At 36.7% G+C, this 17,000-nt stretch overlaps 3 protein-coding genes across 3 annotated transcripts; 1 reads left to right on the top strand and 2 right to left on the bottom strand.

Moving 5' to 3' along the window:
• Positions 1-6,621, bottom strand: LOC104889569 (uncharacterized). Its single transcript, XM_048640000.1, has 5 exons — positions 6,486-6,621; positions 3,267-5,077; positions 2,944-3,091; positions 760-2,588; positions 1-471 (listed from the first exon to the last, which is right to left on the bottom strand). Exons 2-5 carry the CDS (start codon positions 5,070-5,072, stop codon positions 463-465), a joined length of 3,792 nt encoding a protein of 1,263 aa, XP_048495957.1. The 5' UTR covers positions 5,073-5,077; positions 6,486-6,621; the 3' UTR covers positions 1-462.
• Positions 6,622-6,898: 277 nt separating this feature from the next.
• LOC130590854 (putative disease resistance protein RGA3) lies at positions 6,899-8,938 on the top strand. Its single transcript, XM_057393439.1, has one exon. The coding sequence runs from the start codon at positions 6,899-6,901 to the stop codon at positions 8,936-8,938; it is 2,040 nt and encodes a 679-aa protein (XP_057249422.1).
• A 1,542-nt stretch (positions 8,939-10,480) lies between these two features.
• Positions 10,481-15,383, bottom strand: LOC104889620 (putative disease resistance protein RGA3). Its single transcript, XM_010674878.3, has one exon. It carries the CDS (start codon positions 13,572-13,574, stop codon positions 10,647-10,649), a length of 2,928 nt encoding a protein of 975 aa, XP_010673180.2. The 5' UTR covers positions 13,575-15,383; the 3' UTR covers positions 10,481-10,646.
• Between the last annotated feature and the right edge of the window lie 1,617 nt (positions 15,384-17,000).

Genomic DNA, 17,000 nt, shown 5'->3' with positions numbered 1-17,000 from the left:
TGATACAATAGTGAACAGTGTGTATGATTTCATAAATTCCAGCGAAAAAATAGGTTTACATTTTTTTTCTTATACCAAAATGACAAGAAGGTGCAAATTTTACACCAATATGATTAATTAGTCTAAGTTCAACAAAGAACAGATGGTGATCATCATTTTGGGACCTAAAATTGCATGGCACACAGAATACTACAAAGCGAAAGAAAGTCGAGGAGCACTATCTTTGTAACTTTGTTGGAAGCACAGCAGGCCGCAGCTGCCCATGTACTCTTCTTAGTATAGTCATGGTAAGTATATTATATTAGAGTCCGAGACTAATAAGAAAACGAGTATAGTTTTCTTATTAGTTTAGGACTCTAATATAATATACTTACTATGACTCTAATACTTCCCTGGCCTCACTCAAAACTAGCTTCATTGCAGAAGAACACGACGATCTTACAAAACATCTTTGAGCCTTTTTCATACGTCCTGATACAACAATAGCAACAGATTACTTAATTATTTGCTTCAAACAACTGAACAAGCATAGTAAAAGCTAAAACAAATGTCATTCTCATACGTATGTTTGATTATTATACTAGAATCATGAGATATCCTTGATATCATTCATGTAAATCAGAGAATTAACTACCCAGGAATATGAGATATCCTTGATTCCTTGTTTATATGTGTGTGTTTAAGAACTAAAGCAACATATAGTATATGATAATGGCCAACTCAAAGTAAATATATAAAAGGAAAAAATTATGGAAATACCTTATCCAACTTCTTCTTATCTTCAGCAACTTTTTCTGTTGTCCCAATATTATCATCTTCATTCAATGTCACACACTCCTGTAAACCATCAACCCATATATCCAGCACATGTTTTATCTTGTGCCAATAATCACCTTCCTTTGAACACATTTTTTCAATCAGAGGGCAATCCTCAATCAATAGAGTCTCCAATGATATTAGACATCTTCCATCCGGCAACGATTTAAGTGATGTACAATTGCTTAATTCCAAATATTTGAGAGGAGGCAGTTGAGGAAGCATAGGGAGTGTACTCAAGTTGGGGCAGAACTTCACACTGAGCTCAGAAAGGTGTGGGAAATCACCATCATTAACTCCCTCCCATATTTCCAATATAAACATGCCATCAATTGTCAATTTCTCCAATTTAGGAAATGCAGCAACCTGCATTGTACCTCCACAAAAATCTCGATCAATCTTTGCCACATTGTTTGACTCAATAATTTCGAGATACTTGAGTTCTGGTAGCTTGCCTAAAGGAGGAAGGATCAAATTTTTACATTTTAAGAAAGTAATGCTAACAAGTTTCTCATATGATGGATGGCTAACCCAACTTGGAAATGATACCCCCGGGAAACAAAGTATTTGCAACTCTTCTAAAGCTGTACTTGGCTCAAGATGTGCAAGAACTTTTGCTTCATTATGTGTCCAATCTTGGACTATGTCACTCCACCTTAGCTCTAATTGCGTAAGATGCTTTTTGTCGCTCAAGGCAGCTTTCTTGGCATCCTCTGGATCTTCTATGTGTTCTAACCCCGATATGCAAAAGCTTCCAGTAAGGTTGTTTAAAAACTTCAGTTCTTCGATATTAGAAAAACCTTCTTTGCCATCGACGATGAAGGCTGATAAAGTTCTCAATGCGGAAAGACCCCCTATTCCTCGTGGCATTACTGTTAACTGGCCAAGAACATCATATTCCAAGTGCCGAAGAAGGGTTAACTTTGTTATACCTCTAGGTAGCTCAAAAAGATGTGCACACTCTTTGAGCTTCAAAGTTTGTAAGTTTTGAAGACGATCAATGGTTTCAGGTAATGATCTAATGAGGGTCTTTGAAAGATCAAGATAACGCAATATCTTCACATTCCCGATAGAACTTGGCAACTCGGTTATGTGAATTCCGCTCAAATCTAAAGCATGTAGACACCTTAGAGAAAGGAACAAATCAAAAGGAATTTGCTTGATATGAGAGCCATAGTTGCGTAGAAATAAGAGCGTACGTAACTCATTGAATTTCTTTAGCTCTTCAAAATCTTTTTCGCCAATATCATCACACATCAGAGCCATATGCAAGGAATTCTTGGATATATGATCAAACATTTGCCTTTTGTCCCTCACCTTTGTGTAGGATTCAGAGACAATGGTTGAAATGTCACCAACATTAGATTTGTACTTTGTTTTCTGCGTCAAAGTGTCGATTCGTGATTCTAAGATGCATCTTTCTGATAAGAGCATGTTAAAGAGTTGGTCTCCTTGATCTTCCAAAGGTTCATTGTTTAGATAACCTCCTGCCATCCATAACTGAATTAGCGTCTCTCTCTCGAATTCGTGATCCTTTGGGAAGAGAGAGCAAAGGAGCTTTGCTTCTACTTGATCATGATTTGTGGATTGAGTTGGAGGCAAGTTCATAGAATCTTCTGTTTCAGATGACTTTATTATAAGCTGATCTTCATAATCTTTTGCAAGAATTGAGTTTTTCATTCTTGCAAATAGATCTCGGACTTGGGATTTGATGGAAGTTCCAAATTGAGGCTCTTGCTCTAGCAGTCTCCTTTCCACTTCAATGCTCTTCTCTGTACAATTTGCCAAAAACTTAGTAAAATCAAATAGAACTATTTCCTGTATTATTGCGTCTTTCTCTTGCTTTATATATTCTCTCTTAATTTTGTTATTTGGTTCTTGTTTACTTCATTAAAGACATTTAGTTTAACATGAGTGGTGAAACCGTGAAAATACCATTGTAAATCATAATTCCACAGTTTAGTTAGCAAAGACTACAATCTATTACAAAATGCATGCTTGTGTTTTGGCAATAAAGCAAAATCTGTGATGAAGTTTCTTCTTGCATAAATAGAAAGTGATTGTGTCTGTTCTACTAAAACAAACACCGCGATTAAGATTAATAGAGTATAGAAAACATTGTCGTACCTTTAATGTCTTCAACCATTCCGAAAGTTTGCAATTTCAAATTAAAGAAGGGGATAATCCGAGGTAACTTCAATGCTTCTGGAGCTTCATTTCTTGAAGATGAAGCTCGGAAAGCAGCTTCTATCTCAACACTGGATTTACAATTTTTCTGCAACACATAGTAGGCAAATGAAGAAAAATATTACATTATTAGAATTAGCTACTTATCCCCAGATTATTGCATGGCCAGTGACTATTATGTCAATCATGATCCTGACTAAGATAAACCCTTTAATCAAACAATGGAAGAAAAAATGTAGAAATAACACGATCTTAGAACTTACTTGGATACATTGTCCGTCAAGGATGATTTCAGGGATGTGAGAGACCAACCTCCATTCGTCCTCACTATCAAACTTTTTACTCAATTCGGAACACCCTCTGATATCTATGAGTTGCAGGTGAACTGATAAGCCTTCAGGAAGAGCTACCAGATTTGAACAATCATAAATGCAGAGCCTTCGGAGAGATGTTTGATAAGAAAGCACTCCTGCAAAATCCCTCAAGTTTCTGCAATTCGCAATGAAGAAGTGTCGAAGATTAATGGCAGACTGAAGCCCCACAGGCAGCTCAACCAACTTTGCGAGGCCTATGATCTCCAAAGACCGAAGGTTCAGTAATTTGTCCATGGCTTCACTCTCAGTTAGATCTAATTGAGGACAATTATGAAGAACTAGCTCCTCTATGCGAGTCAAGAACTTCATATTGTCAGGTAGAGAAACTAACCTTGGACAATCATAGATGCGCAACTTTCTCAAGTTGAGCAGGTTTTTGACACCCTCAGATGATAAGGCTGTTAATCGCTTGCAATGAGAAAGCTCAAGGATTCTAAGAGAAGTCCACCCAGAGAGGATGACCTCTGAAAGAATAGTATCTTTTGAGGTCAAATACAAGTTCCTCAATCTTATTAAATCACTTGTGTGTCTAGGCAACTCTTGCAGCCGATGGCATCCATCAAGAACTAGTGTTTGAAGATACTTCAACTCATACAATCTAAACGAAAGAGCTTCAATGATGCCATTTCTCGATAAGCTCAGATATCGAAGCTGCTTGAGCCTTCTAGTAGATCGTGGCAGCTCCTTGAACTCTGTTCCTGATAAATCTAAGACGAGTATCTTATCAAACCTCCAAGTAATCTCCTCGAGGAAGGAGTCCCCAACTTGACGCTTCAAGCCAAACAGCATGCATGTTCTCACCCGACGATCATTCCAATGCTTCTTCAGAAAGCCTTCTTCAATCAGAGAATCCTTGTTTAACGCAAACCTCCTACTTGATTCTAGACCTTCAAGCTGGGAGCTACATTTCTGCTCGCCAAACACATTAAATACCTCTGCTCCTCCAATTTTACTCACAAAAAAATGCATATTGTTAGGCACTTTGCAATCATAGATAACTTGATCCTCTTCTTTCTCCTCATGCTTACTACCAAACGCAAAAGTTGGCTCCTCGAATAAGCCTCTCCAGAGGAGCTCATTGAAGTAGCGGTTGCCAATATCTTCTAGATCTTCTATATGAGATGATGAAGGGGACCACAAAAACCCCTCAGCCATCCACAGATTTATGAGTGTTTCCCGCACCATGTTCTGACCCTTGGGATATATGGAGCAATAGACGAAACAAGGTCTTATACAAGAAGGGAGATCGACATAATGGAATTTAAGTCCTGCAAAGAATCTCGCCTCTTCTGTTTTGATGTACGTTCCTCGACCCTTCTTGATCTCCTTTGCCCTCCACTCGAATTCAGAGAGCACATGATATGTGGAGTTGGAAAAATATTCCCACTGCTGCAACTTCTTCACTAAACGTTCTGTTCCAATCTCATCTGACAAATCGTTGAATTCATAAACAATGTCCTTGACATTGTTGAGAAGATCCTCTGGCAGTTCAACTTGATCGTAATATTCTGTGTTCTTGTCTTGGAGCTTACCAATGCAACCAATGAGGACGAGTGAAGTGATCAGCTTTCGAACAGGAGCTGAAATTCTTTTTTTGGCAGGACTTCTTAGGATCTTTGGTTTATCAGGGTTGTAAGGCTCAAGTTTTTTCAACAAAGCTGAAGCAGAACTGGAAAGAAATGGTTCTGGCTTCATTTTTCCTTAACAGATTGGAAATAAGAAATGTATTGAATCACAAAAATTCAGAATTGATAGAAACAGAAAAGTTTTTGATGTGCAGTAGCAAAATCATGTTGGATCAGACTTTATTATTCTGTACACTTGATGTAGAACAATTCTATAGAATATTCACTAACATCATATCAGGGTTTAACAAGTCTTTTCTAACTGTGTTTTAAAAAGCCAAGTTGTGTTGATTAGACTTGTGTATCTAATTGAGCTTTTCAAAAGCCAAGCTGGGTTTAATAAGTCTACTCTAATATCATTCAAACAGTATTAACTATTAACTACTCTTATGAGCTAAAATTTATGTTAACAATCGGTATCGAAAGATTTAATGTATTATAGTATCTGAGATCAATCTGATTAGCAAGCACGACCAACCCAGAAAGCAACTACATAGTCCACATAGAAGTATAGAACTAGTTGCTCATGTTTTTGAAAAGTACTACTATTTCTTTTGATGGAGTTTGATGAATTCATTAGTCATATTTTGCTGGATATACCAAAGCTTCATAAGCATCACAGGTTGGAAATGACTATTTCCCGATGAATACTTGAGTTCATGGTCCAACTGCTGCTGCTAAGTGAGTAAGTGACACATGATAAAAATAATTAGATAAATCATGCAAATTCTGGTGTAAAATATCTTACAAAAGTCAAAGCTTAATATCCTATACATTTTTGAAGTCTAGCAAGAGATAGAAGCTTAATAATCTAGGAAATCCTAAACAACTTATATATGATAAATGATACTACCTCCGTTTCAATTTACTTGCAACACTAGTAATTTCACGCCTCCTAATGCACAACTTTAACCATTGATATAAGATATCATCTATAAGTAAAAATTTGTAAAAAGTTTTTTGAAAGTATACACCAAGATATAATAAGATCCTACATATACTAGATGGCCAAAAGGGATCGTATGAATAGTGTAAAAGTCCACTTGTTGCAAGTAATTCCATAACGGAGGAAATATGAAAAATCGAGTGAAGTTAGTTGGTTGAATAAAATCCCCATACCTCTTTCATTCTCTCTACTGCTTCAGCCTTAAATTCTCACTAAGTGCAAATCATAAACAACATAAAAGTAAACGCTTCAGTATTCTGCTTCACCAAGACAATATGTTGATTACTAAAGTGATGGATCTAGAATTTCACTATTAGAGAAAGAACGAGTCCCATTTGATAATTACTGCCTTACTGGTGAAACTCATAAAAACTCGCCTCTAATAAAAGTAATAATTTATGAGATGCTGACACAAAATCTACGTGGATATTTAAAATACTAATTTCCAACAACATATAATTTTCTTCTGAATTACTCAGTAATATCAACAATAGTAGTCAGACACAAAAAAAGTACTATAAAATTAAACCAGTGCACCTGCTTAATGCGTTATGGTCCCTGTGGATGATACCGACAGTGTTTGTCAACTAGCAGGACTGAGCACACCAAAATTGACTTCAGCTACTGAATGTGTCAACCACTATGACACTAACTAGTCACACAGAGCACTGCTATAGACGAAATTCAATCCCAAGTCTGGCTGTAACAATATTAATTATGGGTCTCAACAAGAGTTCGTAAAGTTTGGCTTTAATTTGCAAACCAACCAATGGTTCCAAATCATTGTCATGGTCCAAAGCCTCTGTTTTTTTAAAGAAAACACTAGTAACTGCTACAATTATATAGACTAGAAAACTATCAAGTCTACATCTCCCCTACTTTTTTTGCTTCACAAAGCTTCTTCCCTGTCTTCTTATCCTTCTGTCTCTCCCGAGTGTTTCTGCCCTACTATGGAAGATACATACGAGATCACCTCCACCGCCGACCACACGTTGGCCCAGTTAAGAAAATCAAAGAAGCTCAAACCCAAAACACATCCTCTACCCCCAGTAAAAAGCACCAAAGATTCCCCATTACCAAATATAGTCTTCACTAAGAAACCTCAAATTATTTATACTGATGCATCACAGTTCAGGTCAGTCGTTCAACGCCTAACGGGATTGTCCGCCAAACATAGTGATGGAAAAACTGACCAACCTAAGTCAGAGAAGTATTGCAGAGAGAGCAAAGCTTATGAGGATATGTTCAAGTGTATGAGCTCTCTGAAGATGTTGGATCAATCAGTAAACATTTCCCAGGAATGCTTAGACTGCTTGGTTTACTGCACTCTCTTCCCAAAGGATTACGAGATAGATCACGATACGTTGATCCAGTTATGGATGGCAGAAGGTTTGATCAAGGAAGAACCCATGGAAGATATAGCTGCTTCCTATCTCCGAGCTCTTTGTGAGCATAAAGAATACATTTCTTTCTTGAAAGAAGATCATTATGGTACTGGGAAATCTTGGTACAAGGTACACAGTCTTGAACTTCCAGAACAGGTCCTAGAAAGATCGAAAATCACTCGTGTAAGAGAAACAGAACACTTTCATGTAACTTTGCAGTGTTTTCTCAATATTGATCTTCAAGCTCTTGGAAGATTTACAAATATGAGGTCGCTTTTGTTGCTGCGGAATCATAAGGCTAAGAATGTTGATCACATTGCTTATAATCTATTCATGTCGTTGCAGAATCTCCGTGCTCTGGATTTGAGCAAGACTAAAATATCAGAGATTCCAAGTTCTATAGGTAATGCTAGATCTCTGTGTTATCTTGACCTCTCTGAAACACTCATTAAAAGGTTGCCTGAAACCATAGAGTTCCTTCAAAATTTGCAAACCTTGAAGCTCCAGAACTGTCCTCGCCTAGTAGCATTACCAAAAGCCATCCGAAAGCTAACAAGCCTTCGACATCTTGATCTTGGCACCCTTCGCCGTATCAATTCTATGCCAGCTGGGATGGGCGCATTAACAGGCCTGCACACTTTGTCAGAGTTCATTGTTGGTAGAGAAAATGGTTGCCGCATTAGAGAATTGGCAAACATGAACGAGCTTGGGGGAAAACTTTGCCTTTCAAAGCTTGAAAATGTTGCTAACCTGAATGATGCTAAGGAGGCAAGCCTGAAATATAAGCAACGACTCAAGAATTTAGAGCTTCAATGGACTGATGACGAGCACCAAGAGAGCATCGGAGTCACCAATGAGGTGATCAAGTATCTACAACCACACACAAACCTCAAAGGCCTACGGATACTTTGTTACAGGGGATCAATATTTCCAAGTTGGATTAGCGACCCATCTTTTGTTAACCTCACAAAACTAACCCTCTTCAAATGTGCAAGTTGTCAACTCCTGCCATCTCTAGGACAGCTACTTTCACTTGAATCACTCAGTTTGATCGATATGATTGGAGTCAGAATCATTGATTTTCACTTTCGGAGAGATGAGCACATTGTTGTTGCTGCAGCTGCTATTGATGAGGATGATCAGTTTGTTGCATTCCCAGCACTACAGAAATTAGAGATCAAATCAATGCTTAACTTAGAAAAATGGAACAATATAGGAAAACTTGACTTTCCATGTCTACGAAAGCTTTCAATCAAGGATTGTCCAAAATTGGCTGCTCTTTCTGAGCTGACAAACATTCGTGCTCTAGAATATTTGGAATTAAATCAATGCACCAAGCTTCAAACATTGGCCGAAGGAGAATTCGCGCCTTCACTTAAAACGTTGGTGGTTGAAGATTGTCCTTTGTTGAGCTTAAGTTATTCCATGGAGGTTAACCAAGATTGGGTTCAGAGTCAGCATAGTTCTAATTCATTCATATACCAACGAGGAAAGGAGGCCGAAGAGCAGGGAGGAATTCTTGATAGGGAATGCTCTCCAATTGCCAGTTCCGATCTGCAAACACGAGAAGAAGGTTACCTTCACTGGGGAGAGAGCAGCATATAGGTCAAAAGTTGATCCTTAGAATTTGGAATTGAACTATGATCATTTCAATTTGATGTTCCTGCTAAATTTGAGTTCGAAGATTTATCCTGTAATCAGTAGCATTAAGGCTCAACAAGGCCCCTTAATTTCTTGGCTAATTCATATTATAATCCTCAGCAGTACATGTACTCTTATGGTCCTATCTATATAGTACGAGCTTCTTTTTAAGGGACGCACTCTCTATTCTCAAGAGATCATTATCCAATTTTCAAATTTTAGTAGTCTCTAAGGTAAAACTTACTAAATCATTTTAAAATATTACATATGACTAAGAAATAAATAACAAACCTCTTTATAAATTATTATGGAATTATTGAAATATAACATCTAAGGGAACATTTCCAAATTTTTGTTACTACAAAGTCACATGAGTTTTAGTATTTAATAATGCATCCTTCGGCTAAGAACAAAATGAATACCCAATCCGAACATCTAATATCTAATATTTGCTAGTATTTGTATCCGTAAACCTTCATACATACAATATCAAACTTTATACATATGATATCCAAAAACTTTCAGATCCGATATTACTGCAGATCCGAAATGCAACAATATTCTCTCTATTTTAAGAATTTCAATCACTTACAGACATTAGCATAAGGTTGATGTTCCCAGCTATAAACCTGGAAGAAGACTAATGGCACGAATCAATTATGTCTTTTAATCGCTGTTAAACTGTCAAAACAAAAAAAAATAAAAAACCCACATTAATACAGTGCTATTTTCTAAATATTGGAACAAATATCGGATATCTGAAAAATATTTATCCAAACAGGAAACTAATATCCAAAAAATGTGTATCAGATAACCAATCTGAAATAAATTTGGAGACGACACCAAGAAAAGCTAAGATCGATTAGCAGATCGAATATTTGTTTGGCTTGGGACTCACAAATTGTGCAATCAAACTGAATAACCATGGTGGAAATCACATAGAAGAACAACACTATAAAACACAAGATTTGATGTGGAAACCCAAAAATCGCGAGGAAAACCACCAAATTTGTACTATGATGTTGGATGATGTATGCGATGCTCATGCAAAGACTACCAAGAATCTATCAATCTAAGCCTTAAGGGTATTTGATTCTATGAACACTTGGATGCTCTCTCTAGGAGTTCTAAATTCTATAAACTGATAATCCTATTATGAAACGGTTTGACAACATCCATATACTAGGGAAAAATAAGAATTATCAGCACAATTTTCTACTCGACCAATTCACTTGGGACATTTACTGATCTACATCCGAGCTATACAACCTTATGACTCCTTCATGCTTAACCATCTCCATAAAACCCAACATATACAGTTTATTTTGTACATCCCTATCCTAAGAGCTATTGGAGTGATCTCAATGCAAAGTTAAACCAATACAATTAGAAGAGGCATTGCTGCTTAAGAAACTAAAATTTTATGTAACAAGAGAGACTACAAGTAAAGAACAAGAACGCCGTTTAAAAATTTAAAAAAAAAAAAAAAAAAAAAAAAAAAAAAAAAACATTCAATGATTCCTGAGAAATTCAGTTTTTAGAGAAGTTAATTTATCAGAGAAAGCAAATAGATATAAGAGGAAGGACTCAGAGCTTGAATATACTGTTTCAATACTCTAATTTTCCTAGTACAAAATAAAGGAAAACTATCAATCCTACAATAAAAGGATAACTAAGATAATCTGACAAGTGTGGGTATCTTCACAAAATCAAACACTACATTGCGTAAGTCTTTGATCTTCTCCCAGTCTACACCTTGCCTCGGTAAGCAACGCTGCATCAACAATTCACTTCTTACAATAATCAATGTTTCCAATGATAAAGGCAAGCCTTCCTCAGGCAGTGCTTGCAATGCGGGGCAGTAGCTTATTTCCAGGTTGCCTAAGGAAGCTAACAAGTTTAGTGAAGGGAGAGAAATCAGATTTGGACAATCTGTGATGTTGAGTTCACGAAGGCGAGGCATTTGAGTCACTTGCAATCCTTCCCATTTTGTAAGACTCGTCATGTCTTGCAATTTCAGCGACTCCAGTGATGGGAATCCTCCAACTAATCCTATTCCTGAAAACCGGTCATCGATGTATTCTACACAATGCATCTCCTCGATATGAAGAAACTTCAGATTTTGAAGTTTCCCCAGTGCTGGCAAGATGCTACACTGGTCACATCTTAGCAAGTGAATGCTAGTCAAATTACACGAAGGACTACTGAGCCAGCTTGGAAATCGAGTGCCATCATATCCTGTTACTTGCAACTCTTCTAAATTTTCATGAGGTTCTAAGCCACAGAAGACAGTTTCAGTGACTAATTGATTGGCAGAGTATCTAGACCATTCAAGCTCTAAACTTCTGAGGAACGGCTTGTTTTTCAACATTGCTCCCTTTGCTTCTTCCCCATCCTTGATGTTTTCAAGATTTGTGAGACAGATTGATCCTTGGAGGTACTTCATATTCTTTAATTCTGTGACACGATACCCATGCTTTCTACCCACAATAAACGCAGGAAGGGTGCGAAGATTACCTAGATTCCCTATCTCAGGTGGCATAGAACTCAAACTCTTGATGTCAACCTCGAGATGTAGTAGCTGAGTCAACTTTTTTATTCTTTTGGGTAATTGAAGAAGCAGAGGACATTGCTCAGCTTTGAGGAACTGTAACGTGTAAAGGTTAGTAATGGATGCAGGAAACTCTTGGATATCAGTTCTGGAAACATCAAGGATCCTAAGATGTTTGAGTTTTCCCACTGACTCTGGTAGCTCATTTATATCAGTTCCACTCAAGTTGACTACTCGCAAGGATTCTAGTTTCAGAAAAAGGGTGTAACTAACTTCACCAATGCTTATGTGCTCACCGAGGGATAGTATTGTTCTTAGGCCCTCCGAATATCTTTCTATATCCTTCCATATTGGTCTTGGAATACTCCGACAAAGCAAAGACAGATGTCGAGAATTTTTATATCGAGAAGCAATAGGTGTAGGAGTCAGCATATGGCTTGCAGATCTTGTAACAAATTGATCATCTAGCTGAATATACATGTCGGACCCTATAAATTGAGCATAACGGTGGACAAATTCATGCATTCTGTAGATCTGTGGCTCCTGATCAAATGGATGGTATATTTGAAGGATAGATTGGGACAATACATTGTCAAAGTAATAATTTCCAAGTTCTTCTAAGACTGCATACTCTGAGCAGTCTGAATATTGGAAACCTGCATATTGGGGTTTAATATAGCCCTCCGCGAACCATAACCGAACCAAATCATCCTTATTATAAATGAAATCTTTAGGAAAGAGAGAAAAGTAGGGGAAACAATTTTTCAGAAAGAAGGACAGATCAGAATAATTCAATCTGAAAGCCGGAAAGATTAGTTCTCTGAATTCTGGCATGCACCACAAGTCTTTAGACAGTTTAATAGGCCATTGATCGTCTTGCTTCAAGGAGAGGTGGTATCCGATGATATTTGCCACCAATGGCAATCCCTTGCAGAAATTCTCTGCTATCTGAAGTGCAATCACCTCTGACATATTCCTTCCACAACGCATCCGCTTGTTGACAGCAGCTAAAACAACTTTTTTCTGCAGGATCAACCCACAATCATCATCTGACATCTGCTGCAAGTAATAGGATGCAGTAGTGATGCTACTAAGAGAAGCAACTATAGTGGAAACTGCTGGGTTGCGAGTGGTAATGAGAATACCAAACACACAAGAGGGGTCAAGGAGGAGAGATTGGAAATCTTCCCAATCTTGAGGCTTCACGAAATTGCACAAGTCGTCCAGCACGACAAGAATCCTTCTTTCCTTGCACAATCCCTGAAACAGCCGTGTACATTGCTGTTCAGAATATGGAGGAGAGGAAATTGAATTGACGTCTTTGGTTTGCTCAAGCTGCAAGTCTAAGATCATCGAGCACAGAACTTTCATGAGATTGAAATTCCCGGATACAGAAACCCATAATCTATGATCAAAATGATGTTGGATCAGTGAGTCATTCTTCACCACTTGAGCTAGCGCAGTTTTTCCCACCCCGAACATCCCTGCTATCAGAACCACACTGCTGCTGCTTGGTTGCAACAGCAGCCGAATAATGCTTTCCTTGTCCTGCTTTCTTCGGAAGCTTTCATCATCAGGTACAATCATCGGCTCTTTGTCCAGAGCAAGGTGTCTCTCATCCTTAACTCCATGACTCCTTGCCATAAACTGATCTGATGCACTTATTAAATACATCAGATTGCTTTGCAAGTTGCAGATTTTAGAAGACAACCCCCATTTTGACCAGTAAGACTGAAAAAATCCAACATCCCCTCTTTTCTTAAGAATCTCAAGCTTCAGACATTCGGTAAAATCTTCTGTCTCATAGCAAGCTCTCCTGATATCTGCCACCCAGTCTCGGTGCAGCTTGCTCGATATGAGGTCCCATCCATCTACGTTATCAAGCATGGACTGAGCTTTTACATAAGTTGCCTCGAGTTTTTTGAGCTCGTCCTCTATATTACAAGAATATGCTAGAGCAATTGTATCAACAGCTGAAGCTTTGATCTTGTCTACCAATTCTTGTAGTAAGGATGACACAATGAACCCAGAAACAAATTCTAAGGCCATTATTACCAGAAATTTAAGAACAAGGGAGAAAGTATGTTGCAAAGAGAAAGCGAGGGAATATCAGAAATGGCTAACTACCCACTAAGCTGCTCTTACTTTTGATGGAACTCATTAACTTTCAAGAACAAGTGGAGGAAGCAGGTGGGAACTTTCAATATGATATTGTTATTTGTTAAGTATAAAGTCTTTGGGAACTGAAAATGACAAGCAGAGCTGGGGACAGTCACTGAGAAAATTGAGTGTACACCTTTGGGTTATTAGTCTACCAACAGCTTGTGATTCCTTATATGCTTTGTTTGCTCGATTTCTTACACTCTTACAGTAACATTATATATGTTAGTAGTATATTTAAATTTCTATAAATTAATTTTGAGTGCTCCGGCAAAAACTAAAAAGAAAGATGGATTCTTTACACTAGTAAATAGTAAATGGATTTTTTCCCCTCATTGAGTTACTCTTAAACCTACTTTTTTTTTTTACTAATGATATTTAGAATTAAGAAATAAAAATAGGTTAATTTAAATGGTTATCTGTACAGATACAGGAAGTTACCTTTTCCAGCAATGACAAATCCTCAAAAAATAAATAGTACCAGAAATTGTTTGGTTAATTGGAAAAATAGAATTTGCTACATAAAGTTTACTTAAGGAGTTAAGGAAGCAGGTTCTGATCTCAATTTGTTGTGAAGGAAATACAACTAGTTAGAAAACAATACTTGTATTTTTGTCAACTAAACAGTATGCAATCTTCAATCAAAACAAAACTTTGTGGTCCTACATTTCTCCATATCATTATCAACTAAAAAACTACTTGCATTTTCATACTTTCACACTATAATTTCTTTAGATGGGAACACAAACTAGTTAAGGCAACCTTAAATATTTATTGAAGCTTGACATAGCTGGGAGTGAGTATGTTACTCCGACACCTTCCTTTACCTCAAAAAGCGGGTGTCGTGTCATGTCCGACACTTCACTTGGATACTTCATTTTAAACTATAAACTTGTGTTTTTGCTACAAAATAGCCGAGTCGGACACTTGGACACCCGTATCCGAGTAGACACGCAATCCGTGTCTGAGCAACATAGGTTGGGACTAATGACAATGCACAAAATATATCCTAGATTCGGGCATGGTGATTCATGCTCTAACCAAATAAACGGGCATGGTGCTTCATGCTCTAAACGAATAAACAACTAGTTCATTATGATTAGTTTTGAAAAAGAATCAGTTCATTATGGCACTCATTACGAAAGCATATACATAGTGAATACATGATTTATCCATTACAGAAAATGGTTATTTTCATTTCAATTCAAAAGCATATTCACTTTGAATATCATAAACATAGTGCTTCTGAGAGCAACATATAATGATTCTAAGTTGAATTAAAGAACTCCAGAAAAGCGAACATGAAAACAATACAATGTGAAGTTGGAATTCTCTATTACTTATTCCACATAGGGAGTGTTTGGTTGGAAGGAAAACAAATTCTGAACAATGACTTCCTAATTTGCTAGAAAACAGTATCCCAAGTAAAGGAAATAATTCTTTCTTTCCTCCCTATTCTATTAACTATATATTTACCTTTTTTTTTCTCATCTCCCATCCATACTCTCCTGGGTCTCTCCCCTGTATTTTTACTTCTCTTCCTTCTAACTTTAAATTATATAAAAATTTGATATTTGGAAACTAGATGTCGAATTGAATCTGACAAGATCGTACATGACTATAATTTTGCTTGTGTAGAATTCACAAAACATGGTCAAAGTGAGTGTGTGAATAGTGTAAAAGTCAACATGTTTTAAGTAATATGAGACGGAGGAAAGTATAAACCCAACAAAGAAAAACTAATTCTACAACTATGTTTTTCACTAATAGCTTTTTGCTCAACCAAACAAAACCTTAATATGTTCCAACAAAAGGAGGGAGAAATATATCCCATCTTCATGCTAGTTTGATTGGCAAAAAAAAACATGGAACTAAAAGTTCCTAGTAAGAGAGTGTGAAATTGTATGATATAGAAATGTGCAAGAATGAAGGAAGTTACTTACCTAGACCCCTAGTGAAAGATGAATTACTTCACGTGATCAACCAAACATAATATTTCACTTCGTAACAAATGCAATTACATAGAAAAACAACTTATGTACAACCAAACGACCACTTAGTAAGACGTAGCGACATACCTAAGTTAGGCCACCACAGCAACAATATAAGTTCGGGGTCTTTATTGGCATCTCCGATAACAATTAATATCTAATTGAACAAGGGTCAACCATATTAGAGCTTGTTTCGTTAACATTCAAATACATCGAAAATCAAAATTCCTAAGAAGTATAATATGTGGTGTTGTTTGTTTGGTAAAAACATGGGAAATAGAACTTCCTAGGAATATCTATTTCCTACAAAATGGAGAAAATAACTTACCTAGGCCCCCTACGTAAGTAGAAATTCCCATGGAAAATAGAATTCCCCATGTTCAACCAAACAAAAAAAATGTACTTCCTAGGAAATAAAATTCCATGGTTAATGCAAATTCATGACAACCAAACGAGCCCTTAAAAACATAACACATTGATCTTGATAATCATACTAATCACATTTTGCTTAAAGAAAAAAAATATGCAAAAATTTCGAACGAAATTCATAAGCTATTACTCTTAATTATTCTGAAACTAATTTTAATACCACTTATCCCCAATATACTAGTGCAGTAACAAAAAAAAAATTAATAGATTTTCACAAACTCTTCAAATTCGATTGAAAGGTAATTTATTTGTAATGATGAAAAGTAAAGATATACCAGGTAATTTTGCTGGATTGAGATAACTTGTCTGTCTAATTCTGCGATCTCTCTCCATCTCAATCTGCGTTTTTGAATTTTAGGATTAATGTATATGTATACTCTCCTTCTCTCTTTATCACTCTCTATGGCTAAAGAGTGAGTGAGTAACCACAAACACAGGTTAGCCTCGTGGTATTGGCATCATGCGATCTCAGAGGTCAGGGAGTCAAGTCTCATCCCTTGTAAGGGTTTCATCTTACTTAAAAAAAAAAAGTAACAAACACAGTTAAATAATTTGAATCACTACCAAAAACATTATTACCACAATACTCCCTCCATTTTTATTTTTATTTTGCTATATTGTTGCTTCGAGAATGAAGCTATTAATTTTGACGGATTATTTTGATTTTTTACAAGTTAAAGATGTAATCATGTGTGGTGTTTTTAGATTCGTCTTGATTTGTAGATTCATAATATCAAATTTTTATAATTTTTACTTAAACGAAATAAGAGATATTAAAGGTTAAATAACGTCTTGAAAATCGTGCAAAATAATATAGCAAATAAAAGAAACACGAGTATCAGAGTAAAAGGTCATTGCTACACCTACTCCAAAAACCCTTATTTGATCCAGTTAA

This window comes from Beta vulgaris, chromosome 3, assembly GCF_026745355.1.
Source record: "Beta vulgaris subsp. vulgaris cultivar EL10 chromosome 3, EL10.2, whole genome shotgun sequence".
NCBI lineage: Eukaryota > Viridiplantae > Streptophyta > Magnoliopsida > Caryophyllales > Amaranthaceae > Beta > Beta vulgaris.
The sequence above is the reverse complement of the archived record's forward strand: the minus strand, read 5'-3'. Positions and strand labels throughout refer to the sequence as shown.

Excerpts from the sequence above, each read along its gene's own strand:
- LOC104889569 (XM_048640000.1), bottom strand. The coding sequence starts at position 5,072 with ATGAAGCCAGAACCATTTCTTTCCAGTTCTGCTTCAGCTTTGTTGAAA. Across the intron at positions 3,092-3,266 it reads TTGACGGACAATGTATCCAA|AAAAATTGTAAATCCAGTGT; the intron begins GTAAGTTCTAAG and ends TATGTGTTGCAG. Across the intron at positions 2,589-2,943 it reads AATGGTTGAAGACATTAAAG|AGAAGAGCATTGAAGTGGAA; the intron begins GTACGACAATGT and ends CAAATTGTACAG.
- LOC130590854 (XM_057393439.1), top strand. The coding sequence starts at position 6,899 with ATGGAAGATACATACGAGATCACCTCCACCGCCGACCACACGTTGGCC.
- LOC104889620 (XM_010674878.3), bottom strand. The coding sequence starts at position 13,574 with ATGGCCTTAGAATTTGTTTCTGGGTTCATTGTGTCATCCTTACTACAA.